Raw genomic sequence first — 17,385 nt, forward strand, 5'->3', positions numbered from 1 at the left:
TCAATTGAAAATATATCACTTTATATACACTCTCAAATGACAAAGACACTCTCAAGAGACAAAAGGTAATAATATATGAGATAAATGCATAATTATCTTTAAATTAGATTTCTCATAAAAAAAGTCAAGAAAATAATAATTAATATGACAGACCTTTCCTGAACTAAAGGAAAACCAGGAAATGATGGTGAATCACTGCATGCTGAAAAAAAAAACAGTAAAGGAACAAAAGTTTTATTTTATTTATTATTTTTTTTATATCAATTTTTATTGACATGATACACATCACATCAATAGAGAGAGGCTATTGATGTGATGTGTTTATGCCAGCAAAGACTGGAGGTAAACATTAGTCCAAGCAAAGCGATCTGATCTTGTCTGGTGATTTGTGTATTACTGAGGATAAGAGTAGGTGAGCTGGAATCTCTTTTGCACAAGAAAAGGCAAGATTGTGTTTTGGTGCCAGTGAACATAACAAGGTTGTCCTTGCCACATTGGAGGATAGTATGTAGAATAATGTTTAAGGCACAGGTTGTAGATGATCTTGTAGGCTGGGATGTCAGAGTACTGTATGGTTTTTTGAATGAGTGAGGTGTACTATCATCTGCAAAGCTGTAGACAGGATTAATGGTTATTGTGAGTAGGTCATTTAGGTACAGAAGAAAGAGAGAAGGTGATAGAACACAGCCTTGAGGGTCTCTGACATTTGTTGTGAAGCTCAAGAAGACAGCCATCTACCATAATATGCACAGAATGATCAGAGAGAAAGCTGGCTGGCTACCTAATTACAGAAGGTGACAGGGAGACTGAAGGATGGCAGATTGTTCAGCAGGCCTCAATGCCACACACATACAGTCAAAAGCTTTGGAAATATCAAAGGCAATAGCATAAATTACTCAGAACCTTTCCATACCATGGAAAGGTTCTGAGAAAGGTTCCAGTGGTGGGTGATGTAAGCTAAAGTCAGTTGTGGATCATGAATGGAATGACAGAGTATGTACTGGTGTTCACTGATTCATTTGGGGGAACCTCTAAATAGTGTAGGAGTTGGCTATTGATGACACTTTTTCTGTTATTTTGAAAGGGCGAGATGTGATGGCAATTGATCATAGTTTGATGGTAGACTTCTATCAAACTATTTTTTTTTTATTTTTTAAAAGGTTGGATATGAGATTGCTTCCATGCAACTGGATAAGCACCAAATATGAGAGTGGTCTGAAAAGTTCTCGGCCTAACAATGAAAAAACAGATTTATAATTTCAAAATTATTTTTTAGTTTTCAACATAATCTCCCTTAAGACTAATACATTTATTCCAGCGATGCTTCAGTGGTTCTCAGTAATATCTGCAAAATACCCCTCTACAGCTGCAATCACCTTTCGATTCAAAGAAAAATGCTGTCAGTGAGGAAGAGTTTTAGTTTTGGGAAGAAACAGAAGTCAGAGGGAGTCAAATCTGGGGAATAGGGTAGATGTTCCATCAATTCATAGTGCAGATCCCTTCATTTTCTCATTGCCAAAACACCTTTGTGGGTCAATGCACCTGACCCCCCTACCAGTGGGGCAGGTGCACTGTCCTGATGAAAGATGATTTTTTTTTTTCTTCTGCAAACTGGGTCTTTTCTCACAAATTTTTCCTTCATTTTCCCATTGCCAAAACACCTTTGTGGGCCAATGCACCTGACCCCCCTACCAGTGGGGCAGGTGCACTGGCCTGATGAAAGATGTTTTTTTTTTCTTCTGCAAACCGGGTCTTTTCTCACGAATTTTTCCGTCTAGTCTGGTTAAAAGATCGGAATAATATTCCCCGGTTATTGTTTTACCCTTTTCAAGATAATTAATAAACATGTTTTAATAAGGAAATACCATGAGTGGACATAAGAATTAAAAATTATAATAACGGAATTAACTCACGTAAAATATTATTAATTAGTATAATTTTCGGCTGAGTACCACAGGCATCTTCAGAACATTTATAAAGTTAATTAAACACTAACTGATAATTCCAAAAGGAACCACCTAAGTAGCTAATGTAAGATAATTAAAAAGGTCAATAAATTTCCTAACTAAAAAAAAAAAAAAATATATATATATATATCTACCCTACATATATAAAATGATAAGCATTTTTTATGTCACATTTTTTGAAATGTTTTGAAACTCAGGGGCTACCCTGAGTGTCGAGTCTTCAAAATTCAAGGAGAACCAGTCCGGAACTATCGGGGGGGACCCTTTTGAGTCTTCCAAATTCGTGTCATCAGAATTCAAGAGAAACCAGAATACCTACCAGTCTGAAACTCTTTTTTTTTTTTTAAGTTAGACCCATATACGAGAGGTTGGCTGTTCACGTTTGGTACTTTAGTACTGTAAATGGGTAGTAGGATGAGAGAGGAGGAACTTGTTAACATTTGATTTAAAAGACTGTATATTGTATTCCTTGGGAAATACATCAGAGGGAAGATTGTTCCACAGTACAGCAGTAGCAGGGATGAAGGAGGAGGAAAAGAAACTTGTTCTGTGGGTTTTGAGGTGTACCGTGAAGGGGGGTATTGGGAGGTGGCTGTACGTATTCCAATGGGTTTAGTAGAGAGTAGGGGAATTATTAATGTTGTTTCAGATGAGCATTTTCCATTAAAATATTTGTAGAATATACAAATTGCAGAGACTAAGTGTCTATGTGAGAGTGGGGGGAGTGAGTCAGTAAGAGATGGATCATTAATCAGTCTAATTGCTCTCCTCTGTTTTGCGTCAAGCATTTTGAGGGAGCTTTTAGGAGCCCCACTCCAAATGTGAGAACAGTATTCGATAGCTGGGCAGATTTGCGATTTGTATAGGGTTAACAGTTGTTTTGAAGAGAAGTAGTGTCTTGAGCGAAATACAAAGCCTAGTTTTTTGGAAGCTGAGGATGCAATGGTTGTGATGTGTTTATGCCAGGAGAAGCCTGATGTCATGGTAATTCGAGGAAGAGTGATTTCATCTTGTCTGGGAATTTGAGTGTTATCGAAAATAATACTGGGGGAAAAAGGTTCTTTTTTGTGTGAAATAAGACAGAACTGGGTTTTACTAGTGTTGAAGTTGACGAGGTTATCTGAGCCCCATCGGAGGATGTGTTGGAGGTCTGCGTTAAGGGGAGTTGTGGTTGATGTTCTGTGGGTTGAAGTGAGTTGAACAGGGCGAGGTTCATCAAATGTAAGGGAGGAGTGCAATGTGCTTCATCTGCAAAACTGTGTATTGGGTTGGAGGTCAACTGAAGTAGGCCATTGATGTATAGAAGGAAAAGGGTCGGTGAGAGAACTTAACCTTGTGGGACGCCGGCATTTGTTGGATAGTGGGAGGATAGGGAGCAATCTACCATCACGCATAGTGTGCATCCAGACAGGAGATTGGCAATCCATCTGCAGAAGTCCTGAGACAGTCCAAATGATGGGAGTTTGCTTAATAAGCCTTTATGCCAGACCCGGTCAAAGGCTTTAGAGATATCAAGTGCAACTACTTGGGATTTGCCAAATTTTTCCATGGCAAATGTCCAGAGATGGGTGATATATGACAGCAGGTCACCTGTTGATCGGCATCGACAAAATCCATGCTGGTGGTCGTTTAATAGCTGGGTGCCTTCAAAGTAGAGTAGGAGTTGAGAATTAATGGTTTTCTCCATCACTTTAGATAGGATCATCTCACTCACCTTGATCCACCCTAGGATCAAGGTGAGTGAGATAGGGCGGTAGTTAGATGGCAGGGATTTGTCACCCTTTTTGGGAATGGGTTGAGTATAGGCCAATTTCCAGGCTTTGGGATATATATACCAGTGGAGTAGGAAAGTGTGTAGAGACAGCATAGGATAGGAGTCAGTTCTGCTGCACAGACTTTCAGAACAATTGGAGGAATGCCATCAGGGCTAGGGGCTTTTTTTGTGTCTAATTTTGACAACAGGTTTATGATCTCTTTCTGGCAAAAGGATACAGGGGGCACTGTGTGTTGGGCAGTTGGAATGATTGGGGCACTTTTGCCATTGTCGGTTATGCGTGCATTGGAGGCAAAGTGTGAAGCCAGGAGATTAGCTTTTTCTGTGGGTGATGTTGCAATTGAGCCATTTGGGTATGACAGCGGGGGGGGGGGTTGTAGTGTAGGGCAAAAGTTGTGACCAATTGCTTTGGAGAGAGACCAAAAGGCATGGCTGCTGCTAGGATAGGCTGCAAGCTTCCTGTGGTATGCATGATTTTTTGTTTGCACAGCCTTGGCACATTTTTTGGAGAACCAGGTTTGGATAGGGGTCAGCAGTTCAGAGTGGTGTGGGGAATGTATGTTATCATGCCAGTGAGGATTATTTTGGTGATGTATTCGGTGCATATGTTAGGATTGGAAGACTGCAAACAGTAGTCCAACCATGGGAATGAAGTATAGTAGTCTCGGAGGTGTCCCATTTAGCACTGTTGTAATGCCAGACTACTCTTGTGCAGGTGTGAACTATGTGAGTGTTGTTGCATTGGGCAGGAGATGAGAACTAGGTCGTGGTCAGAATTACCCAGGGGGCTCACTACATTCACTGTATATTTGGAAGGATCATTTGTAAGGAAGAGGTCGAGGGTATTTGGGGAGTGATTTGGGTTATCTGGTATTCTGGTCGGCTTGTGAACAATTTGTGTAAGGTCGTTGGTGATGGCAAAGATTTCTGGCAGGGTATGTCAGAGCGTGTGTGAGGATATATGCACACACACCACCCTTGGGTCGAAAGGAATTAAATAGTGAATAGTTTGGATGATTGAGATGGATGGTGCTAGGGGAAGGTGAAATTTGTGTTTCTGTTAAGAAGAGTAGGTGGAGTTTGGTTGACTGCAGATGATAGTGAACGCTATTAAGGTTGGAGTTGAGACCACGGATGTTGGTGTAGTGGATATGCAAGGGTCTGTGACCGCTAGGGTCTTGCATGTTTCCTATGCAGTGCCCGCATACTGGTCTCTTTGGTGGCTGCTAGTGGCGTCACGTGGTTTTTGCACTAGTTTGGTTTGTTTGTAGTCTATGGTCAAGCTATTGTCTCCATTCTGGCATTTTTCTTCTAGCTGTGTTCGGAGTTGCCATCTTTGTTCCCTTTGTTCAAAAGTTAAGCCAGGTTGAGCATGTACACGCGATTGGGGGCTACTGTCCTTTAGCTTGCTATTTATCGTCGTTATTAAAAGACTGGGCACCATAGGCGCCAGGGGGATGGAACCCCCCCCCTTTAAATCTTCAAAATTTGAGTGATCAGAATTCAAGGAGAACCTGCCTACCAGTCCGGAACCGGGGGGGGGGCACCATAGGTGCCAGGGGGACCTAGCTCCCCCTAGTGTATACACACACACACACACATGCAATAAAAAGTTAGGAAAGATTAGCTAATTTATATAATACTACTCCCATAAAGGGGATAGACGTAAACCATCGAATCTGTTTAAGTTAGGAGAGTAAAATAAAGTTTCACGTTTCTTTTAAATTATCAGCTCCACGAAGCTGAAAATATCTCTAGCACTCTTTAAATAGAGAAATTGTGAACATCAAGAACACTCTAGAATCTGTTTTAACGGCTGAAACTTTTAATACTATTTTACGCATATCTTCAAATTCTTACCTAAAAGTTTTTAATGATTCTCGTGATTTCTCCTGGTGAGCCTCCCTAGATCCAGTACTAATGTTAGTGATACAGATAAAGTAGTTATCAATGTTTCCTGCCATCCACTGAGAGACAGTGAATGTTTCGTTTTATGAAAAGGATATGATTTTGCTGTTGAGCCGAATAAGATACCCCTGATGGATTTTTTTCATAACATAGACAGATATTCGATCCTTATCCGAATAAACAGCCAACAGGATGCGTCTTGAATGTGCAAAAATTCTTTTTAATGCCAAGCCTCCTCGTCCTAATCTATCTTACTCTGAATTTAAAGCACTGAAGAATAATAATAATTTAATTATTACGAAAGCTGACAAAGGGAAGGCTGTAGTTATTCAAGACAGAAAGGAATATGAGAGAAAAATGTCTCTATTGCTCCTCGACTATTCAACTTATAGGCCCCTTACATCGGATCCTACCGGGAGTCTATTGAAGAGACTTAAATCTCTTGTAGATAATATATCTACATGGGATGAAGATCAAAAGAAAAAACTTAAAACCTTCTTCGGTTGTCCACCTAGATTGTATGGTCTTCGAAAAGTTTATAAACCAGGTATTCCGTTGAGGCCAGTTGTAGATTGTATAGGTTGTCTCACTTATAAAATTTCTAAATTTTTATCAAATTTACTCACTTCTTCAACTAGAAGAACTGATATTGATATAAAAACTACTTTGGATTTCAAAAATAAAATTTCAGATCTTCATTTGGACATTTCGTATATTATGATCAGTTTAGATGTTGTTTCATTATTTAGCGATGTTCCTTTATCTAGGAGCATTGAATTAGTGCAACAAGAATTTCCTTCAGACATTGTAAAAATATTTGATTTTGTAATACATTCTGGTTACTTTTCCTTTAAAAACAAGTTGTATCAACAAATTGAAGGAACAACAATGGGCAATCCTCTTTCTCCTGCTATCGTCAACTTCTTAATGGAGCACTTTGAACAATGTATTTTTGACAACATTTCTCCTAGACCTAACTGATTGGTTCAGATATGTCAATGACATTTTTGCTATCTGGAATGGCTCTTCTGATGAACTACAGTTCATCAGAAGAGCCATTCTACAAAAACTACAAAAAGAACTATAAAAGTAACCAGTGAAATGCACTTCATCCAAGGATCCAGTTCACCCTAGAAGTAGAATCAAATAATAAGCAGTTAGCCTTTTTAGATCTTTTAATTCTTCGCCAACCAGATGGTAACTTACATTTCTCAGTCTATAGAAAGAAGACTCATAGAGGCCATTCTATCCATGCTGAATTTCATCACCATCCCAGTCAAAAAGAAGGAACTATTAAAACAATGGTTCATCAGGCCCACTCCTTTTGTTCTTCAGATGATCTGTTACAAAAAGAACTGCAATATATTATTTCCTCCTTTTTATCTGATGGATATAAGAATTCCTTCATCAAAAGAGCTTCGAGTAGTTTTAATATGTCTTCCTCTTCAAATACAGAAGAAATAACACACATTCCTATCCCTTATGTGCAAGGAATTAGTGAACACATAGCAAAAGTTTTAAAACCACTAAATATTTTTGTTGCCTTTCGATCTTTCAGAAAAATCTCCACCTTTCTCACTTCTCCAAAGGACAAGCTTCCACATCTTATTTATCCAGGTGTCTACCAGACTCCTTGCTCTTGTGGATTATCTTATTTTGTACAAACAGGAAGATCTGCCTCTATTCGGCTACAAGAACACCAGTCTTATATTCAATACCTTGAACCTGAAGTCTGGACTTGCAGAACATGCCATCATCACTAGACATAGAGTTCAATAGAACAAAAAAAGAGTCCTTCACAAAAGTCAGTTCCTCATGGAACGGCTTAATAAAGAAACATGTGAAACTCTACTTCATTCTCCTAACTTAAACAGATCCGATGGTTTATGTCTATCCCCTTTATGAGAGATAGTACTTTATAAATCAGTTAATCTTTCCTGACTTTTTATTGTATATATGCAGGGTGATTCAGAACTCTTGGGCCAAACTTTAAGGGATGATACAATACATCTAAATAAGCATTTTTCGTCATACAATGCATGGTCTGAATTCAAGAGGTGAAGCACAAGAGGACGCTTTCCAGTGAACACTTATAAGCATTGATTTTTGCAGTCATCATTATTTCTACCATGGAGTGCAAAAAGGACGGATTATTTCACAAATCAGGAGAAGCCTGGAATGCATTTCATTTACAGAGCTGCGGACAAGAATGCAAGGGAAGCTGAAAGACTGTACCGAGGGCGCTTCAGACCAGATGCATGCCTGATCGTAAAACCTTTCAGAGATTACACCAGTATCTGTGCAAAATGGGCTCCTTTGTCAGCGGCATGCAAGGAGTGTGAGGACGGCACGTGTTACAGAGGAAATTCTACGTAGCGTTGCAGATCATCCCGAATGTAACATGTGAGCAATTTCCCATGCCATACGTGTCCCAATCGACATTTGTAAATCGTTCTACGAGATAAACGATTACACCTCTACTATGCACAGAGGGTGCACGCCTTGACACCTGCAGATTACCGACCTCGTGTGGATTTTGCAAAGTGGTTCCTGCAGCAGACTGCAGTGCAGCTGGACTTTGATGCACATATCTTATTCACTGAAGAATGCACCTTTACACGTGAGGGCATTTTTAATACCCACAATTATCATGTGTGAGCAAGCAGAAATCCGCATGCCACACATCCACATTCATGCCAGTGGCATTTCTCCATAAATGTTTGGGCTGGAATCCTACCTGACCATTTGATTGGCCCATACCTTCTGCCAGCACGACTAAATGGGAGAACGTATCTCGTATTTTTACAAGAGATCTTGCCAGAATTACTGAACCCTGTTCCAGCAAACATTCAAACACGTATGTGGTTCCAACACAACGGAGCGCCACCCCATTTCAGCGTGGATGTGAGGAATGCCTTGGTCGCAACATTTCCAGGACGACGGATTGGTCGGGGTGTTCCCATTGCTTGGCCGCCATGATCGCCTAATCTCTCATGTCTGAACTTTTTCCTATAGGGCCATATGAAAAGCCTGATCTACGATAGCCCCATCAATTCCAATGAGGACCTTATTGCCAGGATTTTTATTGGCGCTGTATGAGAAATGCCTGGTTAGATCTCAAAAGAGCGACCACCTGCATTAATGTTGGTGGTCGCTCTTTTGAGCAGTTTCTGTAATTTGTTCAATAAAATTCTTTAATTTATGTTCTGTAATTTCTGCAATTGTTTCAAATCTCCTCTGTCATTCTTGTGTTTATTCATTTCCTGACACAGTAGCTGCTAACCCCTAGCGCTTCACCGCATGAGTTCGGACCATGCATTGTATGACAAAAAGTGCTTGTTTAGGTCTGTTCTATTACCCCTTAAAGTTTGGCCCAAGAGTTCTGAATCACCCTGTGTGTGTGTGTGTGTGTGTGTGTGTGTGTGTGTGTGTGTGTGTGTGTGTGTGTGTGTGTGTGTGTATGTATATATATATATATATATATATATATATATATATATATTTTTAGTTAGGAAATTTATTGACCTTTTTAGTTATCTTACATTAGCTACTTAGGTGGAGTCTTTTGGAATTGTCAGTTATTGTTTAATTAGCTTTTACTCAGGCGAAAATTATACTAATAAATAATATTTTATGCGAGTTAATTCCATTATTATAATTTTTAATTCAAAATTAATAAACAAAATGCCTTTAGCATCCCAAAACAGCAATGCCATGAACTTTCCTGCTGATGGAACCAACTTTGTCTTCTTTGGTGCTGAACAACCTGCTTCTGTCCACTGTTTTGACTGCTGGTGTGTAATGATGAATCCAAGTCTCATCCATAGTAATAAATCGATGCACAAAATCAGTTTTATTCTTGTTGAAACGCTCCAAGCACGCTTCAGAGATTTTCATGCGAGTGCGTTTGTGATCTGCTGTGAGAAAGCGAGGCACCCATCTTGCGCAAAACTTTTTCATTTGCACTTATTCATGCAAAATGTATGCTACACATTCTTTTGAAATGCCTATAGTCTCAACAATTTCACACACATTGACTTGCCGGTCATCCAATATCATATCGTGCACTTGATCAATGATTTCTGGTGTTGTTACACTTTTTTGGACGTCCTTCACATTGATCATCTTCAAGGCTGGTATGGCCACATTTAAACTTGGCAGCCCATTTCTTAATTGTCGAAAACGAAGGAGAAGAGTGCCCATAAACTTTTATGAACTTCGAATGAATTTCTTTTGGCGTTACACCTTCTTTTACAAAGAATTCTATAACCACACGATACTCGATTTTATCCATTTCAAGGGATACAGACAACACTTCTGCTTCAGACAGCTGTATAAAACAAACTACTTGATAGAATGACTTGCAATTTCACATGGATGCTTATGACAGATGTACTAACTTAGAAAAAAAAAAATCTTGTGCATAGTGTTGCTATCTATGGTCGAGGCCAAGAACTTTTCAGACCACCCTTGTATGTATAATAAATTACAGAGATGATGCAGGACCCGTGTTAGCTCTGGAGTACAATGTTTGATAACAATTGAGGAGAACCCATCAGGACCAGAATACTTTTTAGTATCTAAGTTATTTAGTAGTTTTCTAATGACCTTTTATTGAAAAATTATAGGAGGCATACGGTGCTTGGATTCTGGTATGCTAGGAGGTGATTTCCATTTGTCATCTATGCAGGAGTTTCAGAAAACAAAATGATGTGAGGAGGTTAGCTTTAGGTGAAGTAACAGTGGTGCCATTAAGATGAGACAGAGGTGGAAATGCAAGAAAGCAGAAGTTGCATTCAGCATCCTTAGCAAGCAACCAGAAGGCATGGCTTCAATTTGGGCAGGAGCCAAGTTTTTCTGCTGGTGGCCTTTAAGAAATCAAATTTGGATCAACTGATGCAAATGCTGGGTATAGGCAGCGCATGAAGCTGGAGTTCTTGATGCGAGCCACATGGGGGTAAGCTAATTTTTTTTCTTTGACTGCTTTGACACATTTTCAGTTGAACTAGGGCTTGGAAAGTGCATGTGGATTATGCGTTGAGTGGGCGATGAAGGGCTTTATACCAATGAGAATAATTTCTGTGACTCATTCACAGCAGGTTTTAGGGTCAGATAAGTGGATGCAATAGTCAGACCAAGGTAAGGAGTAGAAATTCCAGAGGTCATCCCAATTAGCTCCTTTGCAGTGCCAGAGGATATGAGTTTGGGAGTGATTGGAGGAGGGATGTTCTGTGAGAGAGGTGACTTGCATGAGATTATGGTCTGAGTCGCCAAAAAATCAACTTTCATGATAGATTCTTGTCTTATTCCAGTGAACTCTATGCTTGGTGGAGATGGTACATTCAGCAAGTCTAGACTGTTCAGGCACATGATATTTGATATAGGACTTGTGTTCTTTGCAATGAATAAAACCAGATAATCCAGTTTGTCCATAACATAGCAGGCTACAAGAACTGATAGTAAATCTAGTAAACCTGGAAAACCAAGAGGAGGAAGCTTGTCTTTAGGAGATACAAGAGTACAAGAACAGTTTTAAAATTTTTGCTATACATTAGGAAATTCCTTGTATATAAAAGGAAAGGAATACAAGTGATTTCCACTTGAGCAGAAGAGGATTGTATAAGTGATTAAGAGGTTTTTTTTAATGATCATATCACTAAGCCCACTGGATATGAAAGTTGATTTTATGTGATGAAATCCTTTCTAGAGAAGTTTGTCTGAAGAACACAAAGAATGGGCATGATGTAATAAGGTCTTGATAGTCCCAGTTTCTTGACTAACATGATGCCATGAATCTGGATGGATATAACAGCCTGTAAATCATCTTCCAAAAAAGAGAAAAATTCTAGGCTGCCATCCAATTGACAAAGAATTAGAATCCTAATTCTTTGGTTTGTTAAAGAGCTATTTGATTATTTTCTACTTTTTCTAAGGTGAACTGGATCTTGGAATAATAATGATTATAAGTCAAATATAAAATATCATGGGCCCGTGCTGGACTTGCTGAACCAAGTCCACCAATCATAGAGACACAAAGGAATAAGACAAGAATCAATTCATAAAACCGACTTCTTATAGAAAACTTTATAAAGCAACTTGTGAAACATTGCTCCACTGTACTAACCTAAACAGATACAATGGTCTACATTTATCTTCTTTATGAGAGGCAGTACTTTTTAAATCAGTTGATCTTTCCCAACTTTTAAATATATTATCATCAATTTCCTGATATGTATCCCTAAAGGATGTTCATGTTACTATGACAGCACCACATGATTAATTCATTTTAGAAATTATGCACTTTACAACCGTGTTATAAATAACTCTTTTAATTTCCCAACGCCTCGACCTTCATATTAAGGTCATCATCTGGAGTATATCTACCCTATATATATATAAAATGATCAGCCTTTTTATGTCACATTTTTTGAAATGTTTTGAAACTCAGGGCTACCCTGAGTGTCGAGTCTTCAAAATTCGAGTCATCAGAATTCAAGGAGAACCGGCCTACCAGTCCGGAACTCTGGGCATAGGCACCAGGGGAGCAGAGCCTCCCTATTACAAATATACAAGGAGAAGCTGAGTTACATTTCACACAGTAAGCTAAAGAAACAACAATTTGATCACCAGTTATTCTACTGGCATGACCTCTAGTGAAAAAAAAAGGGAAAAAAATACAGATAAAACTACAAATTAATTATTTAGAAACTACATCAAAGCTAAATTCTATTTAAGATAACACGAGAAAAACATCATTCTTTCTTATAGATAGTTTTCTTACAGTAACAATGATGTCCTATTTTTAACATTACATTTGTTATTTTAGATTTAGGATTCTGGATTATCTACAGTACTGTTTATAGTTAACACTCAGAGAGAAAGGTTCCGTGGGTAGAACATGTGCCTTCCATATGCTTGGGATTTTTAGACCATCATTGTTGTTCAGATTGGGGGTGGTTGATAAGAATCTCATAGGCTTCCTTAAATTTGCATTCATGTTTTGGTGTGATGTAAACAACTGGTGCTTTTCCAGTCAATTCTGTGTAATGTTCAGGGCATGATCAGAAAGGCCAGCTTCACTATAGTTATATTTAATGTGTCGTTTATATTCCTTTTGTCTGATGTTTTTTTTTCCCCACTAGAGGTCATCCAGTAGAATAACCAGTGATCAAATCATTGTTTCTTTAGCTTATTATGTGAAATGTAATTCAGCTTGTCCTTGTATATTTGTATATACTCCAGACGATGACCTTGATATGAAGGTAGAAACGTCAGGAAATTAAAAGTTATTTATAACGTGGTTGTAAATTCCATCATTTCAAAAATGAATGCTGATCACCGTGCAACACTAAAAGAAAGGATTCTAATAATTCATGGAGAATCGACCCACAAGCAATGCAATCCATATGGTAAGCTGAAGATTCAGGTTTCTGGTTTGATCAATCGATTGGCTTTTTTGAAACGTAGGAACAGCAATATCATTCCAAATTGCATCAAACTAAAGAGAAAATTTAGCTTAACAAAGGCGAAATGAATATACCACCATATGGAGAAAGCATTACGCAGAGAACAGATCCAGGCTACGAGAAAAAACTTTGGCATTATTCAAAACCAGGTACAAAATGTAAAATCTGAACTTTCAAGTTACTTGAATGCAAATATTTGGATTATCCTCAAAAAGATTATGGACAACACGACAAACCCTATCCTTCAAACTAAGAAAGAAAATCTCATATCCAAATTTCATAGACTACATGAAAGTTAACGGAATGATAACCTGACAAAACCAACAGACATATTCGAATTTCTCCACAGTGAACGTTAACAACCAGCCTGAAGCAAGAAACAACAGAAGCCACCAATCGCCTGCAGGTAACAGTAATGTAGTTAATCTATCCAACCACACCTTAAAAAAAAGATGAACTCTAGCTACTCAGCAAAGGTCTAAATTTTCCCGTACCACCCAGATTGATGAACAAACTGGATTTTATTTGTAATATTGAACGAGGCTTAAGATTCATCCCAAATAACATAGCAAACAAAATATGTTTAGAAACCACCAACATTTTAAATATAAATCATAAGAAAACAATAACAAGCAATTTAACGAAATACAAATTAACAGCGGTGAAATCATCAAAATCAAATCCGAACATCGTAATAACTATTATTATAATTATTATTCAGACCTCCATGGAGTCGAAAGACTCATCGTGGGAGGTCCTTCCTAAGAACATGAAGTCTGTTAAGACTCATCGAGGGGAGATCCCCCCCTAAGAAACACAAAGTCTATCATACCACTCCTTAAACTCATTGACTGTTCTCGCTCTCACCACTCCATCAGGCAATGCATTCCACGGTTCAACCACCCTCGACGCAAAGAAACCACTCCTCACCCTCTTGCTCACAGTTTCCTTTCGTAACTTTCAAGGATGGTATCTTGTCATCACTCCTTCCTGCTGTTCAACCAAGCGAAAGAACTCCCCAGTGTCAACCCTGTAACCACCTCTCAACAGTTTAAAAGTCTCAATCATATCACCTCTCCTTCTTCTATCCACCAAACTCTGCAGTCCACATTCCCCTCAGCCGATCCTCGTAACTATCCTTGTACAGTCCTGAAACCATCTTTGTCATCCGTCTTTGTATCCTTTCCACAGTAATTTATCCCCTTCAAATCCTGGAGACCAAATCTGAGAACAATAGTCCAAGTGTGGTCTGATCAGAGACTTATACAACGGAATGATAACCCTCTTATCTCTGCAGGTCAGTGTCCTTCTCATAATTGCAGCAATCCTCTGTGTTATCTTCACCACCTTTGCAATATGTCCCCTAAACTTCAGGTTTCTATCAACCATCAACCCCAGATCTCTTGTCTTCTCTACTTCATCCAGCATAACTCCTCCCATTGAGTATGCTGCATCCCATCGATGTTTCCAAAGCCTCAAGACCTTACATTTTGCTGCATTAAACTGACACCCCCATTCATTTGCCCATCTGTCTAGCTTATTCAAATCCTCTTGCAGGGCTACCACATCTGCACTATTACTAATAATACTTCCCAGCTTCACATCATCGTAACTAGAGCCGATAAAGGAAGTGCCACAATTATTCTAAACCGAACCACTTATTTTAAAAAAATGAATTTGCTAGTCTCGGACAATAGCACATACCAACTTCTTAACTACAATCCAACCAATAGAATAAAAAAGAAAACAGAGAAACTACTTAAATCAATTACTATATGGCCTGAAGATACAGTCAAAAAACTACTTCCAACACTACACTCGTTCCCCGAGAATTTACAGTCTACCAAAGATATACAAACAAAATACACCCCTCCAGCCAGTAATCGAAAGTATAGATAGCCCGAAATATCGCCTAGCCAAGAAATTAGCGGCAACATTCAAGGAGTTAGTAGGTCATTCCCCCCCCCTCCCCATCATATACACACAACACTTCATAAACATAATCAAAGGCATTACATTAGAAAAAGATGATTTATTAGTCAGTTTTGACATCTCTACCCTCTTTAGGAATGTCCCAATCAATGACACAATCCTTCTTTTACAGAACAAATTCCCTCCAGATATCATGGCACTCTTTGCGCATGTATTATGTTCTGGTTATTTTGTATGGCAAAATGCTTTCTACCTACAAAAAAGAATGCACAGCCATGGGCTCACTGTTATCCAACCCCATTGCTAACTTTTATATGGAACATTTTGAGCAACATGTTCTAGATTCCTCTCCTTTAAAACCCAAAGTCTGGCTTAGATACGTTGACAATGTTTTCACGATCTGGTCCCATGACCACTAGACGCTTTCCTTAGAAACAAACAACACAAACGCATACAGTTCACAATTGAGATTGAAAAACAGAACACACTTCCGTTTCTAGATACACTTGTCACACGTCTTCCTTCTGGCAGTCTTTCCTTCACTGTTTACCGGAAACCAACACATACTGGCCAATATATACACATAAACTCCTATCACCACCTAACACAAAAACTAGGTGTCATTAAACTCTAAAAAACAGGGCTTTGAAGATCTGCTGCAAGGAACATGCACTGAATGACAAATTTAAAGTTATCAGCAATACTTTTCTAAAAAATGGTTACAGCCAAAACATTATTAACAAAATTCTCTACAAGACCTCAATAAAAAACAAAGAGAAACCAGACTACAATAAAACTATAATCATTCCTTAAATTAATGGGACATCAGATAAAATAAACAGAATACTACAAAAATACAACCTCAAAGCCGCCTTTAAACCTCCTGAAAAATTAAAAAGATTACTCAACTCATCCAAAGAGCCACTCCCTCCGCTGGCCAGCCCTGGAGTATACCGTATCTATTGCACCTGTAATATACCATATATATAGAGGAAATGCACAATTCCTATCAGACAAAAAGAACATAAACGACACATTAAATATAATAACTATGGTGAAGCTAGCCTTTCTGATCATGCCCTGAACACTTTACATAGAATTGACTGGAAAAGCACCAGTTGTTTACATCACACCAAAACATGGTATGAACACAAATTTAAGGAAGCCTGTGAGATTCTTATCAACCACCCAATCTGAACAATAATGATGGTCTAAAAATCCCAAGCATATGGAAGGCACATATTCTACCCACAGAACCATTCTCTCTAAGAGTTAATTATAAACAGGACTGTAGATAATCCAGAATCCTAAATCTAAAATAACAATTGTAATGTTAAAAAAGGACATCATTGTTACTGTAAGAAAACTATCTATAAGAAAGACTGTTTGTCTCAGGTTATCTTAAACAGAAGCTTTGATGTAGTTTCTAAATAATTCATTAATTTGTAATTTTATCTGTATTTTTTTTTTTCACTAGAAGTCATGCCAGTAGAATAACCAGTGATCAAATTATTGTTTCTTTAGCTTACTGTGAGAAATGTAACTCAGCTTGTTCCTTGTATATTTGTATATACTCCAGATGATGACCTTATATGAAGGTCAAAACGTCAGGGAAATTAAAAGAGTTATTTATAACACAGTTGTAAAGTCCATAATTTCTAAAATGAATGCTGATCACCATGCGACACTAAAAGAAAGGACCACATGATTAAGATTACATTATTATTACTCTCCTATCAACTCTTTTCGTCCAAATCAATCTATTACTTGTGAGCACTCTAATACTGACATATTCAACATTTCATTCTTCTAAGCACTTCTCACCAAACCAAATCCACCTAGACCTTGGTCTTCCTCTGGTCTCAATTTCTGCCATTTTGATATCAAACCTGTTTTGCTAACCTTTCTTAACCCATTCTACTTAAGTGGCCATACCACCTTAGATTAGCTATGCTGACACATTCTTGAATGCTAATAATGTCAAGTTCTTTAAAATCTAATATCTTCAATTTTAATATGATTCTGCCATTGATGCAAGTGGTTCATTTCGCTAATTTTTCTCAAAACTCTCATATTGGTGGTCTCTGGTCTTTGATGAAGCACTTTATTTCTAACCCAAGTCTCAAATCTATAACTTGAAACTGGTTTAAACACTGCCTTGTATACTACTAGATTAGTGTTTTGACTAATATCTCTATTATTCCATATAAATTTATTCAGTTGGCTACCCACCATACCAAGTTTGCTTATTCTGTTGTCTATTTCCAGATTTAACTTGCCTTTTTCACTAAAACCTGTGCTTACATAGCTGACGTATTTTAATGTCCTATAGGATCGC

At 38.2% G+C, this 17,385-nt stretch overlaps 1 protein-coding gene across 2 annotated transcripts in view; it reads right to left on the minus strand.

Annotated features, from left to right (window-relative positions):
• The window catches only part of LOC150099876 (M-phase inducer phosphatase-like), a 399,908-nt gene that overhangs the window by 340,185 nt on the left and 42,338 nt on the right, over window positions 1–17,385 (minus strand). For both annotated transcript variants that reach the window (XM_090404127.1, XM_090404129.1), the window contains exon 4: window positions 154–202. In XM_090404127.1, coding sequence (XP_090260253.1) covers window positions 154–202 — 49 coding nt within the window. The remainder of the gene's footprint in view (window positions 1–153; window positions 203–17,385) is intronic.

Source organism: Typopeltis vanoorti, chromosome 14 (genome assembly GCF_054136105.1).
Source record: "Typopeltis vanoorti isolate ZY-2024b chromosome 14, IOZ_Tvanoo_1.0, whole genome shotgun sequence".
Classification (NCBI taxonomy): domain Eukaryota; kingdom Metazoa; phylum Arthropoda; class Arachnida; order Uropygi; family Thelyphonidae; genus Typopeltis; species Typopeltis vanoorti.